General features: G+C 38.7%; 1 protein-coding gene across 14 annotated transcripts in view; it reads right to left on the reverse strand.

Annotated features, from left to right (window-relative positions):
• The window catches only part of dlg1a (discs large MAGUK scaffold protein 1a), a 181,635-nt gene that overhangs the window by 121,165 nt on the left and 43,419 nt on the right, over positions 1-17,051 (reverse strand). For 2 of the 14 annotated variants that reach the window (XM_073870199.1, XM_073870195.1), the window contains exon 1: positions 16,618-17,032. The exons of the other annotated variants lie outside the window; for them this stretch is intronic. In XM_073870199.1, the coding sequence (XP_073726300.1) occupies positions 16,618-16,719 (102 nt within the window). In that variant the 5' untranslated portion in view covers positions 16,720-17,032. Of the gene's footprint in view, positions 1-16,617; positions 17,033-17,051 lie in introns of those variants that run through there. 14 annotated transcript variants of the gene reach the window in all.

The following is a 17,051-nucleotide window of genomic DNA, read 5'->3' on the forward strand; positions in this document are numbered from 1 at the left end:
AACTAAACATTTTTTAAAACAGAGTAATCTCGTTTTGGAACTCCATTGCTTTGTTCTCATTGGTTGTCGCTCACAAAAATTGCTCATAATTTGCATAAAGTTAAACATTTCTCAACTTTGTCGCGCGACTGGACATGCCCCATCCAGTCGCCAACGGTCATTGTTGCTCGTGTCGCCGGAAGTCGCCAAGCTTCCATTGAAATCAATAAGATTGCGTCGCTCTGCTACTGCTAGTCGCTGCTAGTCTAAATACAGCTTAAATCTGTTGTGCTCAATCATTTATGTTAAACAACAGAAATTGTGCTCTGTGCTAGCAAACCTCTAAAGTTTGAAATTGTCTATGAGATATGAAGTCTTTGCCTTGAACAACTATAAGTTCCCGGATGACTCTTGGCAGGCTACAAAGCCAGTAAGATTCAAAAGGTGAGTATGAACTTGGAGCCACTGCTGTGAGAGAAAAAAATAAGATGTTATTACACCGATGAGTGCTTCACAGTCGCTGCCGCTATGGGACCAGCTTGTCAGGATAATGAGCTGCTCGGCTGAATCATCATTCTTTCTGTTTGGTCCCATCCAAACTACCATCAGTAAAACCTGATAAATTCAAGAGGATCACTCACCCAGCTATTCAACCTAGGAGCACATGCTTTCAAAGACCTGACACAGTGAAAAACAAATCTTAAGTCAGGCAATGCCACAGTCTTAGACCAGGGCGAGTCCTGAGAGATGGAGAATCCGGTTTGATGGACGTCACATAAGTTCTTGAGGAGTGGAGGAGACTCCTGCCTGCTCCTCTCACCCCATTTCCGTCACAAATCTAATCGAGCTACTGCCAAGCTGACAGCTCTTGTCTATTTATCTGACAGGAAACATACCAGAGTCCAGAACTCAGCAAACACTGCACTTTTTATAGATGTTTCACTTTACTTGACGTTCCGGAGAGCTCTGTAACCTGTCTGTGCTCTGCCTCATTGCTGCCAAAACAACCCTCATCCACATGACAAAAAGTCAGAGATAAGCATCATTTTAATGATACTTGCATAATCAGCATCATTTGGGATGCAGAATTATGAGGTCTGACACATTCACCTCAGCTGAACCACACAGCAGGTGTTGCTGTAAACTAGTGTTGGCCGATAGGCCCTCTTTAGAGATCATCCTATTGTCAGCCTGTGAGATCGCCGATACACAATAGTATCAGGGGGCGGGGCAGTAGTTTACTCATTTATTTATTTCTTCATTTTTACTTATTTATGACAAGTCACTTGATTGGTGGACAAAAAAAGAAGCAAAGGCAACACTGTTATGACCGCAACCTTGACATTAATCCATCCGCATCAGGCGCTCTAAAATTTCCTGCGTGCCAGGGAGTGGGAACAACAAACTTGCTGGTTTTAACCCTCTGCGTGCCTTACAACCTCTCTTGTGCAAGGAAATCTCAGAGCCGCGCATATTACAAGTTCAGGTGCTAGGAGTCGATGCCGCGCATCAGGTCTGAGCAAAAGTCCAAGATGCGCGCTTTGAGTCCACGTGCGTGCGAGGAGGAATCCGCACGCATTACAAGCTCTCTTGTGCAAAGTGAAGTCCACAAACCCTCTCATGCAAGGAAAAGCACGCAATGTGCATGTTAATGTGAAACATTAACTTTTAGCAATATGTCTGACGATCGTCGATACACGATACTATCGTCTATCGGTACAACCCTACTGTAAACCACAATGTGTGGATTACCAGATGAATAGTAACATTTCTTTAACACTCTGATGGGCAGAAACATAAAAATTATTATGAATTTACTGAAGATTTATTAAGATAATTTGAATCATTGCTACATTTGCCAAAAAAGTCAAATTATAACGTCACAGAGGTTTGACTTAAAGGGCCCATATATTATGCAAAATCCACTTTTGCAAGGTGTTTGGACATAAATGTGTGTTGTGACTGTGTGAACAAAACCACTCTACAACAAAAAATAACCAACTGCTCCTCTTTTTTTAATCCCCATTAGACATTCTGTTTGATTTTCTTTTTAATTTGATATCAAACACTAACAAAGCCCTGCCCACAGTCACTGACTGACTGGTTAATTTCACCAAAAAGCTTTTCTAAATGGTTTTAATATGATGTAGCACTAATGCGTCTAAAGATACTATTGTCCCAGACTGCATTTACAGGAATCAGCTCTATTTTTAACCGAAAGATCATTTACATTTACAGGTACATACATAAAAACAGCACTTTTTTACTCGTGCCCAAATAGGGGCATTTTGGACAAGCTATAATAAATGATCTGTGGGGTATTTTGAGCTGAAACTTCACAGACACATTCTAGGCACACCTGAGACTTATATTACATCTTGTGAAAATGAGAAAAATATTGCCCCTTTAAGTTACCATCTTCCTTGCTAAATACAGACTGAAGGAAGTCATATTCTGGTTTGGACATTTGCTTTGGCTTCAGTGTCCTAAACGTGTTTAAATTTAGCATAACAGCACCAGGAGTACTGTTTTTTCGGCAGTCTGCTTAAATTTACATGTATTTGGCAGGCACTTGGATCCAAAACAACATAACATTTAGGTTGCATTCTAAATACTCAAAGAGCCAATAAGATGCAAACTTTAAGAATCCTATCACTGTCCCGGACAACAGGTTTAAATGCATGCAAGGTCAAAAAACACTGTAATTTTCTCAAAATATAATTTTAAAATTACCCCCTTTCTCAGAGATCCCCAAATGATTCGTGTGAAGCCTTTCAACGACTCTCTGCCTAAACCACACCTTTCAGTAGCCTACTCTGCTCTGATTGGTCAACTGACAGAGTCTCCGCACAGACCACAGATCAGTGGCACAGACCAACAATAGTGCAACATGTATTGACCTAGTGCTAACATGATTGACTGAGAAGACATTATCAACATCAATACACATCATTCATCATTAATCCAAGCAATAAAAACACGACAGAAACTAACATTTTACACTCATTTAAGCAAGTATGTAAGCTAACCGAACCATATCAAAAAGTTAATGCACATGCATTAGCCGCTTGCTAACGTGACTCTCTGACAGTATATTAAGAGTTTAAACAACGGCATCATTCATCATTAATCCAAGCAATAAAAACGACGCCAGAAACTAACATTTTACATTCCTTTAAGCAAGTATGTAAGCTAACCGAACCATAGCAAAAACGTAAACACTTAAGTTAGTGCACATGCGTTAGCCGCTTGCTAACGTGACTCTCTGACAGTCTATTAAGAGTTTAAACAACAACATCATTCATCCAAGCAATAAAAACAACAACAACAGAATCTAACATTTTACACTCATTTGAGCAAGTATGTAACTTACAGGTTGTGGTTAGGAGACGCATGTTGTTCCAAACAAAGTGCGTACTGAACCATATGGGTATCTTCCTTGAAAAAGTGATTTTAACCACTGATTCTTCATCCTTTGGTAGTGAAAACAACACAAACTGAAAACACAGTGTGATTTGATGTTTACACACTAACTAGCTGACGTCTCTGTGGGCAGGTCATAGCTTTCGTTTCTCCCGGGCAAGGCTGTAGGCGAAGATTATTATGCGAAGTGTTGGTATTACGTGGATAAAGACAGGCAGGGGATTCAATCCATATGACAACTCGTTTTAGCGATTCAGAGTCGACTCCCTACTTTAGAAGCCAATAACTTTATTAATCGTGCAATTTTTGTTTAACTACTTTACATATTGTTTACATTGATGGACAGCTACATGACACACTGCAATACAGGTCATTTTCGATTTTGGATCTGTGTGGCTCTTTAATACATTTAATCCATCAATTTAGATTTCAATTAAGCCCAACTGCTTCACCATTTTCTAATTTCTCAATCTTATTAAGTAGGGATCGACCGATATGGATTTTTCAGTGACTATACCGATACCGATTTTTGTTTCATCAGCCTTAGCCGATGACCGATGCAGGCTGCCGATTTTCATGAGCCGATATTTGGAGCCGATACTGCTTTTGCTCACTCAATTTACATCATAATGACACAATGATGATGCCAAGTCTCAATTTTAAAAAAGTAACATTTATTGAACTTAAACTATATTTAACAAATAGTAAAAACAGGTGAGGGTGTTATGGAACCATCTTTCGATGTTGTCATGGAAAGGTTGGTTGTTTTAGTCACATGACCTGCAATCGCTTGCGGCTTTCAGCACTCGGTCTGTAAATAATGCCTTAAAAATCTGCGAACACGGCAGCCACATATCGGCCGATGCTGATACACATAAAACTTGCAAATATCGGCCCGATATATCTGCCCGCCGATATATCGGTCTATCACTATTATTAACTCTTTCCCCGCCATTGACGAGATATCTTGTCAATCAAGAGAAAACTCTTCCCCGCCAATGACAAGTATTTCCGTCTTTCCGCAATACCGCTATTATCCACTAGGTGGCGCCCTTCAGCAACTTTTTAAAACCGGAAGTATTGCCCTATGACAAGCTGCTGCATGTCCGTGTCTGTTTTAAAGATCGCTCTGAATGGGATCTCTATGAAAAGTCCATCACAAAAATGGAATTATCTCTGCTTTTTGCTCAAAATGTGGTGTTTTTGCAGAAACCTACCCATATTCAAAAGCTGATTACAAAAGAACTACTGAAGGTAGGATGAAACGGGTTTTTTGTTTGAAATATTTGATATATTGTATGTTTAGATATTTGAAGAAGAACATTTTCTGGAAGGCGTTAAACTTTTGTGCTGGCGGGCAACTTTTAAAAAAACCGCTGGCGGTGAAAGAGTTAAGCCGCCTAGTGTACTGTTCTTCCATTTCCTGCAAACTGAAAATAATGATTCATTCAATTTGTTCAAACTTTTAAAGGTAAGTGGTTGCAATCAATTTATTTAAGCTATATTTAAAAGTTTTTTTGTTTTGTTTTTCTAATATTTTGTGTAAATGTAGCATAAATAAATTGATTGCTACCACTTACCTTAAAAAACTTAAATTGCAAAGTAAATTGAATGAATCATTTTTTTCAGGACATAAGATCATCACGTCCACATTTGCTTGTGCCTCAACCTGTGAGATAAAGAAAAAGCTGACATCTAAACAGTGTGCTGTGAGCAGAATTAAAATAGTTTCTGCCTCTTGTCTCTCTAGGACATATCATGGCCCGCCCTCTCTCTAGTTGTCCCCTCTGCAAAACCTAAATTTAAGATGTTCAAAGCACATTGCTACCACAAATCCAGAACAGAAAGGCAGATGACAACATTATGCGTTAGGGGTTAATTGTCTTTTTTTAATTTAATTTGGTTATAGTTTATGCTGGGCATATTGAGTCAATTCCAGTGTATTTCATCACATTAATTATGAACATGTTCCACTAAGTTTGACAACCCGAAAACCATCCAAATGTTTCGCAAAGAGCGCACAAGCGATGACAGGTTTTTACTGCACAGATCGGAAGTACAAATCACAGGCACACATTTTGCTTCTCCACATCAAAACAGAAAAACGACTGGCTGTGCCTTGGCATCCGTCCCATGAGACAACTATAATTAACTAGCAGGAAGCCAGCTGTACTTCCAAAGTGGACGGGACGTGAAAAAGAGCCACGAGGGAAAAATCAAACAAGATAGTTTGTCAGCACAATCAGCATAATTTAGGCTTGTGCGAAAACAAGTAATATGCAGAGACAAACAGTAGGATCATTCTATAGTGTTTGACATATTCTTGTTACATCTGGGATGGTAGAAGACGTTTTACACCTTCCAAAAGGATTTCCTCATACTCTAAATGGTTAATCAACAAAGATGTAAAGGGTGATCTATCCTAACTGGCCTTATGTAATGAATTCGCTGTGTGATTAATGAATGAGGCTCATGTGAGAGCATGTGGAACAGCCTTCACGGTTTACTGACTAAATGTAAATGTTCGGTTATGTAATTCATAACGCTAAAGAATCACCTTGTCTTATCCAGAAGGAATCCAACGTCAGACTGTCCTGAGTAAAATAAATATGTGAGCTGTATTCCTGCGCTCCTTCGGTTCTTGCAAAACATCAAAATGGCTTAAATTCAGTAATTTAAAGTCACTTTCTAACATAACCAAAACTGAATCTGCTTTCAAATGTTCCAGACAGAAAACAACTCTGCAAACCATTTAAACAGCGCTGACCATGTACTATAATGCCAGGTTCAAAATACACAGGTGCATGCCTATAGTACTGTATGCTGCCTTAAAACATGTTTAAAGGGCCGTTCACACTTAACAATAACCATAACATTAACTATAACAATACCTATATTAGCATCCATCAGACAATAACAACAACTTTGTTAATTTGCTTGACTTAACTTTTCAATAAATTCTTAAATATCACAATGTGAAGAGATTTAATCACATTATACTCCCATTGAAATTTACCCTGTACCAATCCATAAGTTTAATGATTGTCTCATAGTCCCATATGTGCAGCTTATTAGTAGATAACAGCTGTCAAAAGCTGCTCTGTTGAAAGAAACACAATAGTTTCATACTGTTTGCCATTTGGATCTGCACAGCGGTGTCTATTTAAGGGCACATTAACAGCTGATGACAAAAACGGCAGGTGGGGAAAGTGAGAAGAATGGGGATGACACTAAACCGTAATAAACAGCGCCGTGGGCCAACGGCAAACAAGCTGTCCACAGCATACCAACCAATGCAATTTACAGACCTGAAAGAGAAAAGACCAGCATGAGACATCCATTTGACCTTTATAACAGGTCTGCTGACCTCTATAGCTGCCAACATGCTAATCAGAAACACATAAATGAACTCTGCAGTGATAACCTGATTCTGCTCCCAAACATAAGGGGAATGACAGAAAAAGTACAGTTTTAACACCTCAGTGGCCTCGGTGGCCATTGCTTAATCGAGGATAGAATACATTTGCTCTCATCTAAATCCAAACCAAACAAGAAGCAAGCACACCAACCGACATACCAGAGTTTTTAATGATTGTTAAATTGTTTACTTTATTTAATTTTATTAACAGTTGGGAAATTAAGTATATAAGAAAATAAGTATTTGACATCAGCATTTTTATCATTAAGGGGATTTCTAAATGGGCTATTGACACACAATTTCCACCAGATTTAGCCATCAAGACAAATATTGAATTCATACAAAGAAATCAGAACATTTAAGTATACAAGTTGAGTCATAATAAATAAAGTAAAATGACACAGGGAATAAGTATTGAAAACATGAAGAGAACAAAGTGCAAAATGGCATAGAAAGCCAGGAGATCACCTGAAATCTGTCAGTATTGAGAGAGAAACCCTGCCCCCTATCAGTATTAATTGATATCAGCTGCTTTAGTCCTAATTGATGGCCAATAAAGACTTCTCATTATCCAGGAGGCACACAGGAAAACCTTCATGATGGGTAAAAGCAAAGAACTTTCTCAAGATCTTCGTATTCTTATCGTTGAAAAGCCTTTTGATGGGAATGGTTATAGGCGCATTTCCAGAATGCTGAAAGTTCCTGTGAGCACTGTGGGGGCCATTTTAAAATGGAAAGAGCATCACTTCACCATAAACCGGCCAGGATCAGGTGCTCCACGTAAGATCCCTGTCCGAGGAGTCCAAAGAATATTCAGAAGAGCCAATAACCACTCGGGCAGAACTTCAAGAAGACCTTGCATCAGCAGGTACTGTGGTTTAAAAGAAAACTATAAGCAATGCAATGAACCGCCACGACATCCATGGACGCTCACCACGCAAGACTCCACTGTTGAACAAAAGCATGTTGAGGCTTGGTTAAAGTTTGCGAAAGAGCATTTGGGGAAGCCCATGGATATTGGGAGACTATAGTATGGTCAGAAAGCAAAATGGAACTTTTTGGCAGTCATTCTACACACCATGTTTGGAGAAGAAATGGCACTGCCCACCACCCTAAGAACACCATACCAACAGTTTAGTTTGGGGGTGGAAGCATCATGGTTTGGGGCTGCTTTTCAGCAAGGGGTACTGGCAGACTTCATATTATTGAAGGCAGGAGGAATGGAGAAACGTACCAGGACATCCTGGATAAAAATCTGCTGCCATCTACCAGAAAGCTGAAAATGAAAAGAAGGTGGACAAAAACAAGGCCAAGGAAACAATGAAGTGGTTTCAAAGAAAGAATATCAAGTTGCTTGAATGACCCAGTCAATCACCTGATCTAAATACCATAGAAAATATATGGAGAGAATTGAAGATCAAAGATCATAAAAGAGGCCAAAGGAACCTTCAAGATTTAAAGACCATTTGTGTGGAAGAATAGGCCAGAATCACTCTTGAGCAATGCAGACTGGTCTCTCCATACAAGAGGCATCTAGAAGCTGTAATCACCAACAAAGGCTTTTCTACAAAGTATTAAATAAAGTGTGTTCAATACTTATTCCCTGTGTCATTTCACTTTATTTATTATGACTCAACTTGTATACTTAAATGTTCTGATTTCTTTGTATGATTTTAATATTTGGCTTGATGGCTACATCTGGTGGAAATTTTGTGTCAATAGCCCACTTAGAAATCCCTTTACTCATAAAAATGCTGATGTGTCAAATACTTAGTTTTTTATATATTTATATATATACTACTGTACTATTACTGGCTTAATGATAGAAGCTGCAGTCTATTGATTATAGTAATTCTCCAGTGGCTTTTCTGATCTTTACATGCTTCTACTACATAAAAACACACCATATCCCTCCTGTTACATATTCACATCACTGATGGTTTGTGGCTGTGACTTATGCTTGGAGAAAATCTGTAGAACTCTGTCAACAACACAGTAAAACAGATCCAATTCCAACGATTTTACAACAGATGCTGACATGACTTACATCAAGCCAATAAACACTGTAAATACTGTGAGTTTTCTAGCAATTAAGGCTCCATGCAAAACTAATACATAATCAGTAAACTTTTTTTAATAAAAATTTCTAAAACCCTTACTTTTTCTTGAGAGCAATATGCTGTAAGAATTACTTCCCCTACCTCATAGCATACAGTTTTTTCTTGATTTAAGCATAAACCATTTTTGTAAGATTTATGTTTTAAAAAAAAAGTACTTTCTGGACTATAAGCCGCATCATTAAAAAATGCGTCATTAAGGCGAAATAGCATGATATATAAGTCACAGTAGACCAGGGGTGGCGAACGTCGGTCCTGGAGAGCCGCAGTCCTGCAGAGTTTAGCTCCAGCTCTAATCAACCACACCTGAACAGGTAATCAAGGTCTAAAGAGTTACTAGAAACCTTCAGACAGGTGAGGTTTAATCAGGGTTGGAGCTAAAAAGCTGCAGGGCTGCGGCTCTCCAGGACCGACGTTCACCACCCCTGCAGTAGACTATACGACACGTTTATTTAGAAAATGATTTCACAAAATCCAAGCCAAAGAACAGACATTTAATCTGGAAAGGCAAGTTATTTAAAGGCAGGATAGGCAGGAATGATCCAAAAAAACCTTTTTACAAATTTGTTTAAACTGTCTTTATATATCAATACATAAGTAAAATGTAAGTACTCTGAAAAAGAGAGCACAAAAATCGAGTGTCCGTAGACCTCTCAGCACCGTTCCAAACAGCCAATTTTTCCATTCACTCCACCCCCTCCCTTCTGGGTTTCTTCTTAAGCCACGCCCCCAAAACACATGAACGCGCGAATTACCTCAGACAAGCGGAGAGGAAGGAGCGCGGTGCATGTAATAACATCAAGTCACAATCACATGTAATAATACACCTAACTTTATCACTAGGAATATAAACAGATGGCTTTTATAAACGGATGGCTTTTAGTACTCACTATTAAGCCAGTGTTTTGCATGGAAGAGTTTCTGTGATGAAAGCATTGTTGACTCTGACGAGGACTACACTCCTCAGACAATACCGCATCATCGACTCGAGGAAAAGCCACGCGATATTTACTCTCGTTTGATTGCTTCGTTTATTCCTTTTTTGCCTTCGCTGACTGGATATACAGGTACTGTAAGATGTGAATGCAGTTTCTGTGAGTTGTGAATGCTATTTCTCTGCTGTAATTTTGCTCTTCCTATTGCCTTGTGCACGTTCAAATCAATCGGGTGTGCGCATGTCTGGGCAGATCCCATAGCAACGGGTGGAGCCATGGTCGCGAGAGAGAGTGATATTTGAGCAAGCTAATCATATGTTTCGTCCCGGATGGAAATAATTAACTGTGTTTAAAATAGTCGTGAGAGGTCTACAGACACTCGAGTTCCACACTCTCTCCCTCAGAGCACCCACATTTCAATTATGCATTTGTATATGAAGACAGTTTAGACAAACTTGCAAAAAAGTTTCTTAGATAATTCCTGCCTACCCTGCCTTTAACTAAACAATCGCAGTCAGAACAGCAAGCTGAATAGATGTCTGTACGTTAAAGTAATATTATCAGTAGGGATGCACGATATATCGGCCGACATAACTGCTTATTTTTAATATTATCGGTTATCGGTCTGATAGCAAAATTAGGCCGATAAATGAAAGCCGATAAATGATGGATTATTTTGGTTTGTTGAACCACTTCACTTGCTCATTTTGCTGGCCATGTGGAGTTTTGATTGGTGCTTTCTGTGACCAACCCATTCTCACCAAAGGGCGTGCGGATGACACGCAGTGTCATTGTCGTGCAATGGATGCGCCGGGTTCCGATTTTGCGTGCGTGTGATGCGCCGGTCCTTCCCATTCACTTGTGTGGCGAATCGTTTCGTGACGTTTTGTTTGTTGTTTTCTCGTTTGTTTTCTGTTTTTTTTACCATTTTCGCTTGGGTTTAGGGTTAGAACAACTTTTTGTTATATAAAAATGACATCCTAACCCAAACCCCAACTCTAACCCCAACTCCAAGCGACCATGGCTTAAATATAGATAAAAACATAGAGAAACCTGTATATTAAATAACCTGCTTAAATAAATGTGAAATCTAACCCTAAACCCAAGCGAAAATGGTTTAAAAAACAGAAAACAAATGAGAAAACAATAAATAAAACGTCACGAAACGATTCGCCATATAAGTGAATGGGAAGGACTGGCGTATCATATGCACGCAAAATCGGAATTTGGCGTATCTATTGCACGATAATCACACTGCGTGTCATTTGTACGCATCTTGGTGAGAACGGGTTGCTGTGACATAGCACGAAGATGACACGTGTTGCGGGCTTAAGAAGAGTATGCTAGTCTAGCGCAAAGAAAAGATGTCCGCGGTCTGTGAGGTTTTCATTGTGAAAATAATCTTAATATTTATCGGCCTATAGATATCGGTTATCGGCCCCCAAATTTAAAGAGTTATCGGTTATCGGTATCGGCCAAAATTCCCATATCGGTGCATCCCTAATTATCAGTTATTTAAATGATAAACCATATACAGAACTTACCTGGAAGGTTGAATAGGCTAAATTAACCGAACAAGCCAACTAGCGTGAAGTTCGCATACTCTTCATTCCACATTACTGAATCCATTGAATTACAAAAATGCAGACAGCATATAGCAGACTCTCTCAGCTGTAGACGGTAATGTTGTCTCATAAATGTCAAAATTAATTCATACTGACATACAAGGCGCACGTGACTGTAAGACGTAGCACCAGCCAAGTTATGAAAAAAAACCCGCTGCTTATAGACCTAAAAATACAGTACACATAATCTCTGAAAACAATGACATTCAATTTTGCTTCTCATGTAAATGTGTTACTTTAAATGCCCAATACACAGTTAAAACTGGCCAAAAAATGGTCCAAGCTGTCACTGGGCCAGTACCCTAATATATATCAAAGCTCCTGATATGTATCATTTATGTATAGCTTTGAGGTTCCAATATGGACTCTGTGGGACCAATAAATACATCTGAGGTACTAATAGGTGCAAATGTGTACTTTTACCACCTCAATGACGACTAGGCACCATTTTGACCCTTTTTACTTCTGACAGTATATGCAATTTGGAATGACGGGAGTTTCGTCTTTACCTCCACTACCAATTGGAACTTGGTTCAACAAGACTCATAAGTCATGTTCATGGATGGTAATTTTTTTTATAACCATTTTGTTATAACTTAAGCCAAGATAGTGTCTTGATAGAAACCACAGAGTTGCGTACTAGACGCTGCAATACTACATACGCATGTGGCACTGCGATACTCGATCAGCCTATGACATCTAGAAAGAGTGACTCGATAGCACTGCTTTTGGATCGATCTTGTGATACTATGACATCAAATGTCGATCGGTCTGCGCAGTTGATGCATTAAGTCAAACACATCTATGATTCATACCACAGTAAAAGCAGAAACCGTGTATAATGCGTTACATTACTGACATGCGACTCAATAAACAGGGGCAGAACGCTTCGTAAAACTGCAATATATGTGAAAACATTTGGAATAATGCAAGTTAACAAAATGTATAACCTGGTGGCTAGTAGTTTTTTTGGATATTTTAATGCATAAATCATACATTATGTGCCTTTTTTAAAATGTAGATCAAAATGTAGACAAAAATACAGTATGTGCGATGAGAATGCCTTCATAAGGGACTGCAATAATCAGTAACTCACTTTGTTATACACATAATCATGGTAAGCAGCACAAATCCTTTAAAAGGCCTATGCAGAAATTAATAAAAGAGCCATCTGTGGGGACAAAGTAGCCAATCAGGACAGAGATCTCCGGATGTTTTTTTTATAAATGTATGAGTCAAAAACTGAGCTTTCTGTGTGGCACATCCCAGCAGGATTTAATCAATGTAATGTAGAGTGCCGTTTAGCAGAGGATCAGAGAGGCTGGTGATCAATCCTCTGAGAGAGATGAAATGTACAAGGACTAACTGAGGAAAGATGAATGAGCTTTAATTATCAATGAAGAATCTTAGGTAACCAACAGATTTCCTTCATATACCAGACTTTAGGCAGTCACCAATAGATGCGTGGGACAGCCTAGAGAGAGGGGCTGTACACTCTCAGAATAAATGGCCAAATGCTACCTAGCTGACAATGGGACAGTCCCCTTTCAAAAAGTATACCTTTACACCTGTAGAGTTCATGTTAGTACCTTAAAGCTACACATTGGTACAAAAAATGGCGCTTTTTCCATTGCATAGTACCCCACGGTTTAGGTCGAGTCAGCTGACCTCACTTTGGCTTGGTTAGCTTTTCCATCGAGTTTAGTAAAACTTCGGAGTGGGAGGGATTATAGACGTGTCATTATATTTGCGCTGCCTACTGCTGTGACATCATACAAGTGAGAGTGTTGTTGGAATGCTATACATCCCCATACATTCATTTATTTCTCAGTCCGACACAAAATGAAAATTGACCACCAAAATATATGTTTTGCACATTGCGTTTATCACTACCTCTGTCTCACATGACCGTTTTTGTACAAACACAGAAGGTAAAGCTAATCTTTTACATTATAGCGATGACGCTGGTAGTGGAAATTCTCTCAGACCAATCAGTGATCGACAGTGTGGTTTTCGCGTCATGTTTTGGTATCACCTCGGGTCCCTTGGAACCCCAACCAAGGTGGTCCTAAAAAAAGTATCAGGTACTACGTACTGCACCCAGTGGAAAAGCTCCCAAAAGTAAGCTGACCCGACCCAAACCGTGGGGTACTATGCAATAGAAAAGTGCCAAAAGAGTGCACATTAGTATGTCAATTTGATAAATATTGGTACACACATCTGTACTTAAACTGTTAGGACCTTTTGGGTACTGCGCCACTGACAGCTTGGGACCATTTTTGACCATTCAGACAATTTATTATTCAAATAATCTTTGTCCCCCTTACCCTATAATTACTCTGTATTTAACCTCTTCAGCACTAAAGAAACCCATCAGATATCGTAACACAAACTAAAACACACAAACTAAAGCAAATTTCAAAACAGATGTTGCTGGCTCAACTTAAACATCTGTTTACATAATTCAGGATGGGTAGTGTGCAAATGAAAAACTGTGTGAAAAATGTGTTTAGGATAATATGATTTTCTGACCAGGAACTGATGTGATGGATCACTCAACACAACAAAATATATATATTTTGGTCAATCTTTATCTTTAACACACATCTTTACCAATAAACTCTGCACTCTTAGAACGAATGTGTTAAAAACAACACATTAGTGTTGATTGTGGGACGACACACTAAATGCGTTGTCCCAGAATTTACCCATCACTGTGTTATTATTGAAACAACACATTTTGTGTTACTTTTAACACAACTTGTGTTATATTGTAACACAAAATCAACACAAAATGACACATAATGTGTTGAAATTACACATAATGTGTTAAAAGCTTAACGCACAAAGATGTGTAAAAAATTAACACATCCTTTCTAAGAGTGTGATCTTACAAATGTTGATCCTAATGAGCAATATATGTGTACGATATGAATATGTGTATAATTTTATATAACAATAATAGGTCAGTGAGATAAATCTTGTAGTTTTATCCACAGTGTACACATTTTTTCATTTTACAAAAAATCTAACACATTGTTTTCTATGAGAATACGCAGAACGGCGCCGACAGGTGGCGCCTGTCCGCGCCGCCCAGCTACGACTCAGATAGTTTAACATTAAATAACATCATATTGGTCCCAAATCATTAACGATTAACATTGGCTGCTAATGTATATTTAGCATTTTGAAGTAGACGCTATCCGACAAAGCTCGCGCTATTTAATGTGCACTTCCGGTTTACGATACCTCCGAGTTGTCCTAGACGCAACTCGATGCGGCACGGGCACTGAGCTGCGCGTCCGGTGTGCGACCCCTTTAGGAAGGATTTGTTAAATTTTTACACATGTTTGTGCGTTAAGCTTTTAACACATCATGTGTATTATTAACACATAACGTGTCATTTTGTGTTAAAATATAACACAAGTTGTGTTAAAAGTAACACAAAATGTGTTGTTACAATAATAACACACAGATGGATTCTGGGACAAAGCATTTAGTGTGTTGTCCCAGAACCAATACAGATTATCAAACAATATAAATGGTGCAAATAAAAACTTTCAATTGGTTATTTATTGTACTCAAATCTGTAATTCAGCTACACATTACAGGTTTATTTCTCTACTTCCTGCATGCTTGGGATTACTATTACTATTACAAGTTAATGAGGGCTTTCCCGAGACCTCTGACTCCATCCCTGCAGGAAGAATCAGCTGTAACAGAAAGAAGTTTTTGGGGTCTAATCCATCAGCGCAGGCACAACGTGACAAGCTACTGTACTCTTTGCAAGGCTCGGTAGATGAAGACAGCTAAACCAGGCTAACAAGTGAGTCGTAAGAAATGCTTTTTTTACATCCTAATCACAGATAGTAGATATAATTGGGACACAGACAGACTAAGATACCCAGAGGACCGGGCCGTTATGTAACTAAGAGAACTTACTATGCCGCTCTGTACTAAACAAGCTGAAAATGGAACAGAGGAATATTGGGAAATGCACTGCATGGCTGAGATTTATACCAAAGCATTTGCTTTTTTAAAGAAGTAGATTCACTTTGCTTAAAGCTGAAATCTATTTGTTTCAACAAAACAGTTAACAGAACCCAAGAAGTCCCTGGGGAATACGGATTTTTCCCCAGCTGTATGTGCCTTGTTTTCCACATTGGTGGATTTAATGCCAGGATGGACCACTTGTGCATGCTTGGTACATTCAAAAAGCGTAAAGAGCATCGGCAGTGCTTTGGGATAGAGAATACTGCCGTTAAGTACAATTGTGGCCAAAATTGATGTCCATGTTTGAACAATTAACATCTTTGCTGTTTATTCAAATATTTTATTAAATATGCATTAAATTGGTGTGTTTGGAGTATAAACTGAAGCAGGCTTGGCAAAAAAAAAAAGCATTATTTATTATTATTATTATTATTGTTAATAATAATAATAATAATAATAATATTAATATTAATATTAATAATAATGATATTAATAATATTAATAGTATTGATATTAATAATAATAATAATAATAATAATAATAATAATAATAATAATAATAATAATAATAATAATAATAATACGTTTATAAAGACTCAGATTCCCTAATAAACTCTGGTTTGCTGATTTTGCCATATTTTCCCAAATAAATATCTTAAAAGTTCAGTGTTTTGTCTATTTTTTACCATACACTTCATATTTTGATGGTTTAATCTAACCTGAGAGGGCATTTAAAGCAAAATTGTAGTATTGCATAATTGTATATTTTCCCACAGAGATCACTTTTGACCACTACTGTATGTCACAGGTCTCGTTGAGCTTCATTTTGTCAGAGTACGACTGGACAAATGGAGACTCTGTAAGACTTCTAAATATAATCACGCACAAATATCAGGACCGCATGCAAGGAATGGATCGTTGCCACGAGGAGCATATGTTCAGACCATAACCCACTAAAGGTGTCATCAACAAGGCTATTCTCGGTATGAGATGACAATTAACAGGTCTCAGTCCAAAAACTATTTAAGCAAATGAGGTTAATAGTATTTACACTTCGCTGACTGTCAGTCATGCATCAGATACTTTCTGATAAATCTTTGCATGAGTTAAAAGCAGCACATTCCCTACCTTGCATCCAAACATAAGTGAGATGGTGCTGTTGGTGCATGCTACTTTACAGTGGCACAACATTGGGGAAAAGCAATCCAAGTTTTTGATGCTGGGAGACATTCTCTCTGCGCCTGGCCACTTCAATCCATCAGCGATTGAGGTGCCGGCCAACAGCTTCCAGGAGTGCAGCCCTTTCCCTGCTCTTGATGTGCACCCTCATCTCTTGGCTCGGTCCGTGGCAGGGTAAGCAGAAGCAACGATGTGATGCCCTTGTCAATTGAGTCCACTTTGCTGGTCTTCCGTCCTATCTCAATCGGCCTTACCGATCAGATAGCTCCCAAACAGATGTGCACTTTAGGAAGCACTGGGAGAGCCATGTTGCCTACCGTGACCAGGAGGTGTTGCAGTGGGAGGAGGAAGAGGAGGGTTAGAGGGAGGTGAAGCGCACAGGG

Source organism: Misgurnus anguillicaudatus, chromosome 8 (genome assembly GCF_027580225.2).
Source record: "Misgurnus anguillicaudatus chromosome 8, ASM2758022v2, whole genome shotgun sequence".
Lineage (NCBI taxonomy): Eukaryota > Metazoa > Chordata > Actinopteri > Cypriniformes > Cobitidae > Misgurnus > Misgurnus anguillicaudatus.